At 53.0% G+C, this 3,556-nt stretch overlaps 1 protein-coding gene across 3 annotated transcripts in view; it reads left to right on the top strand.

Annotated features, from left to right (window-relative positions):
- Nucleotides 1-161: 161 nt before the first annotated feature.
- Nucleotides 162-3,556, top strand: part of SKP2 (S-phase kinase-associated protein 2, E3 ubiquitin protein ligase) — a 25,480-nt gene continuing 22,085 nt past the window's right edge. For 2 of the 3 annotated variants that reach the window (XM_017811221.1, XM_017811220.1), the window contains exons 1-2: nucleotides 162-246; nucleotides 957-1,195. In XM_017811221.1, the coding sequence (XP_017666710.1) occupies nucleotides 239-246; nucleotides 957-1,195 (247 nt within the window). In that variant the 5' untranslated portion in view covers nucleotides 162-238. Of the gene's footprint in view, nucleotides 247-834; nucleotides 1,196-3,556 lie in introns of those variants that run through there. The other variant, XM_017811218.1, reaches the window with a different exon arrangement.

Raw genomic sequence — 3,556 nt, forward strand, 5'->3', positions numbered from 1 at the left:
CGGGCTCAGGGCGTCGCGCAGGCACCTCCGGCCGCTCCCGGCTCCTGCCGCGTCCGGGCCGCCGCCATTCGCTGCTCGGCCCCGCCCCGGGGCGGGCACGGGGGGGGCTGAGGAACTACAGCTCCCGGCGGCCTCCGCGGCCGCTCCCCCCTCCTCCCGCGGCTTCCGGCCGGCCCGGGGATGGCGCGGTGCTAAAAGGCGCGGGGTGCGCGGCGGCGCGCGCGGGCCTGTTAGAGCCATGTACAGGTACCGGGATACGGGCATATAGGGATACCGGGATATGGAGACACGGGGACAGGGGTCTCGCTGGTGGGCTGCGCGTGAGCCCTCGCGGAGGGAGGGCGTGGGTCCCCCCCGCTGCTTAGGGGTGGCGGGCTGTGCGGGGGGACCCCGGGCGCTGGGAGCGGGAATGGGACCCCAGGGGAGCGGGAGTGGGTCCCGGGAGAGCAGGAGTGGATTCCTGAGCGCGGACGCGGTGCGGGGCCACACGTGTGTGTGCGCGCCCCCGGGGTGCGGGACGTGCGCGGGATCCCCGGGCCGCTTCTCTCCCGCCCTCAGCGGGCGGCAGTCGGGATCGAACGCCCGCCGTTCCCCCCGTCCATCCCGCCCCGCTGCCCGTGCGGGGGTCCCGGCCTGACCGGGTTTTGGGGGCTGTGAGGCCGCCGCGGGGGTCGAGCCGTACCCGCCGCCTCCGTCAGTCCCCTCGCCCGCCCCATCGGGGAGCGAGGCGCCCTCAGTCCCTGGCGGGATCTCACCCCGAACGTGCCAGACCGAGCACACGCCTGCTTATGGCCGTTGCTGGTGCTTCCAGCGCCCACAGATCCCCCGTTTTGATCGCCCCGCGTGTGGATGTGGGTTACATGTGAGTTTGAAATGCTGCCGTGCGGCCGTCCCCGTCGTGTGTTCGGTCGGTCTGGCGGTACCCTCAGAGCCTGTGGGTTTTGCTCTGTCTACAGGAAACACCTCCAGGAGATCCCATCCTCCAGCACTAATGTTTCCACCAGCTTGGACTGGGACTCCAGCAAGACCTCGGAGTTCCTGTCGAGCATGGGAGTGTCCGTCCTTAAGAAAGACAAGCTGGGCAACGAAAACATGCCGCAAGACCTGCTGGTGTCATCAGGCTGTTCTGCTCCAAAACGGCAGAAGGGGTTTGTTATTGTGCGCCGACCGTGGCTGCTCCGAGAGGCAGAGCCAGGTACGATCACCCTGGTCCAGGTTCTGCTCACGCTTCAGTAGAGGTGGAGGGTGGGCATCACAAGTTGCCACTGCCTTATTGTTTACTTTTTTTGCTCTTACCCAGCAGAATGTCACTTTCAGATCTGGTGGCTTTCAGGCCTGGGTTGATAAACCCTGTTTTATGTAAGCCTTTAAACAAGGGTGGTGTATCTGGCTCCAGAACTGTGGCCAATGAAAAGCATGGATCTCTCCTGCCTAGTCCTGACAGCTCCTGTCTGTGTGCTGGGGATTTGTGCTGCATGTCCCTGTGTCTATCTGCTCTTTCTGTGTGGGACATGGGTGGCACCTTGGCCCAGCAGGGCCTGTTGCAAATGAATGTTTTAAGGTTGCTTGAAGAATCACTGGCAAAGGTATCAGCAAAAGCAGATTTAATATAAAAGTGAAAGCACAATGAAGTTCATTGGCATTGTTCACTCTACTAGATGGTTAAAGCACACAGAGAAAAAGCAGTAAGATCTAAAATCAATCACTCAAAAACCAAAGTCAGCCCAAAAAATAGCTATGTTGAGGCACAAGATTGAGTAGACCCCCTGGCTAAACTTGAGCCCCGGAACTGACCAAGAGTTTAGGCCTAAAAGTTTAACAGTACTTAACAGCACTTAATTGATAGCTTCAGTTAATTTAACAAAGGATTCATACAGAATTTACAGTAGGCACAGCAGTAACTCACTTATAGGTGTAACTTACAGATCTAAAGTATTTGAGAATCTAAGAGAGCAAGATTCGTAGTACATTTGCTTTAGCTTGTTCACTCTCAGAGGCACACAGACCTGAAAGAGTATATACAAGGTATATACTGTATATATAGGTATATACTGTATATACAAGGTATACAAGGTATATACAGTATCCACCTGTGAAAAATTCCCCTTGAGTTCAGTGAAGGACTCATGTCAGATGCCTTTGTATCTTCTCAATGGGCAAAGAGTTGAGCCTCAAATACTGCATGTATCAGCCCAGGATCTGTCATTATCGTTTAGTGGTCCTCCAAGTATAGCAAATTTGAGAGTTTGCTGGCTCTGAGAGGCCCCCCCTCAGAGGGAGATGCTGGTCACAGCCTGCTGTGGTCCAGGAGACCTCAAAAGGAACAGGAGCACAAGTGGTGTTCCTGCGGTAGCAGGGATGAATGAGAGGAGTAGAAAAACCCATCTTATTGATAAAGGATTGGTGCCGCCAGCAGAATTTTGGTTTTATTCGACCATGGGGCAAATTCTATGTACCTAGTCTGCCAGAGTCAGATGGGCTTCTATCTAGCAAGGGCAGAAGGACTCTAGCCCATAAGTTGTCGGGTACTGATGGGGAGGCACGGACAGACTGCTCTTAGACCAATGTGATCAGGCAATATGTCAGTTTATTATTTAAATCAGTTAACTTTTATACAGTTTAGTTTGTTCAGGGTACATGCTCACAACAAGGTGCCTGGATAGCTCAGTCTGTGCACGCATCTCATGTCTCCAGTTCATTGGACCTGATGTCCTGTCCACGCGATCTGAAATCATCCTTGGCATAGAAACCTCTTTCTAATCAAACTGCTTTTAGGGTTTTACTAAATTTGCAGGTGTTTCATTATCTTCAGTTTCTCAAGGTTTTCTTTCTATAAACATATTATGTTCTCAAACCTTGTAATCAGACACACAGCTAACAAGTATAAGCATCACATATTTTCACACAGTCTATAAGTATAAACAATACACGCTTGTCACTTCCATGGCAAGCAAGGCCTACAGAGTGCAGGAAAAATTGTTCACAGAAACCTCTCTGTCCCGGCGACAGTCGGGGTGATCAGGAGGGCTTTAAACTAGGTTTGAAGGGGGAAAGGGTTGAAACCAGGCTCTCCAGAGATGAGCCTAAGTGTGGAAAGTCAGAGTTAGAAGTGAAATCAGCAGCTCAGCTGAAATACATGTACACCAATGCACTCAGCATGGGTAACAAACAAGAGGAGCTGGAAGCCATCGTGCAGCAGGAAAGCTGTGATGTAGTCGCCGTCACGGAAATGTGGTGGGATGACTCGCATGCTGCCATGGGTGCCTACAAGCCCTTCAGAAGGGACAGGCAGGGTAGGAGAGGTGGAGGGGTGGCTCTATATGTTAGAGAGTCTCTTGACTGTAGAACTTGAAGTCAGTAACAATAAGGTTGAGTGTCTGTGGATCAGAATCAAAGGGAAGGCCAACCAGCCTGACATCTTGGTGGGAGTCTGTTACAGACCACCCAACCAGGATGATAAGGGTGATGAATTATTCTACAAGCAGCTGGCAGATGTCTCAAAATAGTGAGCCCTTGTTCTCCTAGGTGATTTTAACCTGCCGGATGTCTACTGGGA

The sequence above is a fragment of the Lepidothrix coronata genome, unplaced genomic scaffold, assembly GCF_001604755.1.
Source record: "Lepidothrix coronata isolate B3197 unplaced genomic scaffold, Lepidothrix_coronata-1.0 Scaffold31, whole genome shotgun sequence".
Lineage (NCBI taxonomy): Eukaryota > Metazoa > Chordata > Aves > Passeriformes > Pipridae > Lepidothrix > Lepidothrix coronata.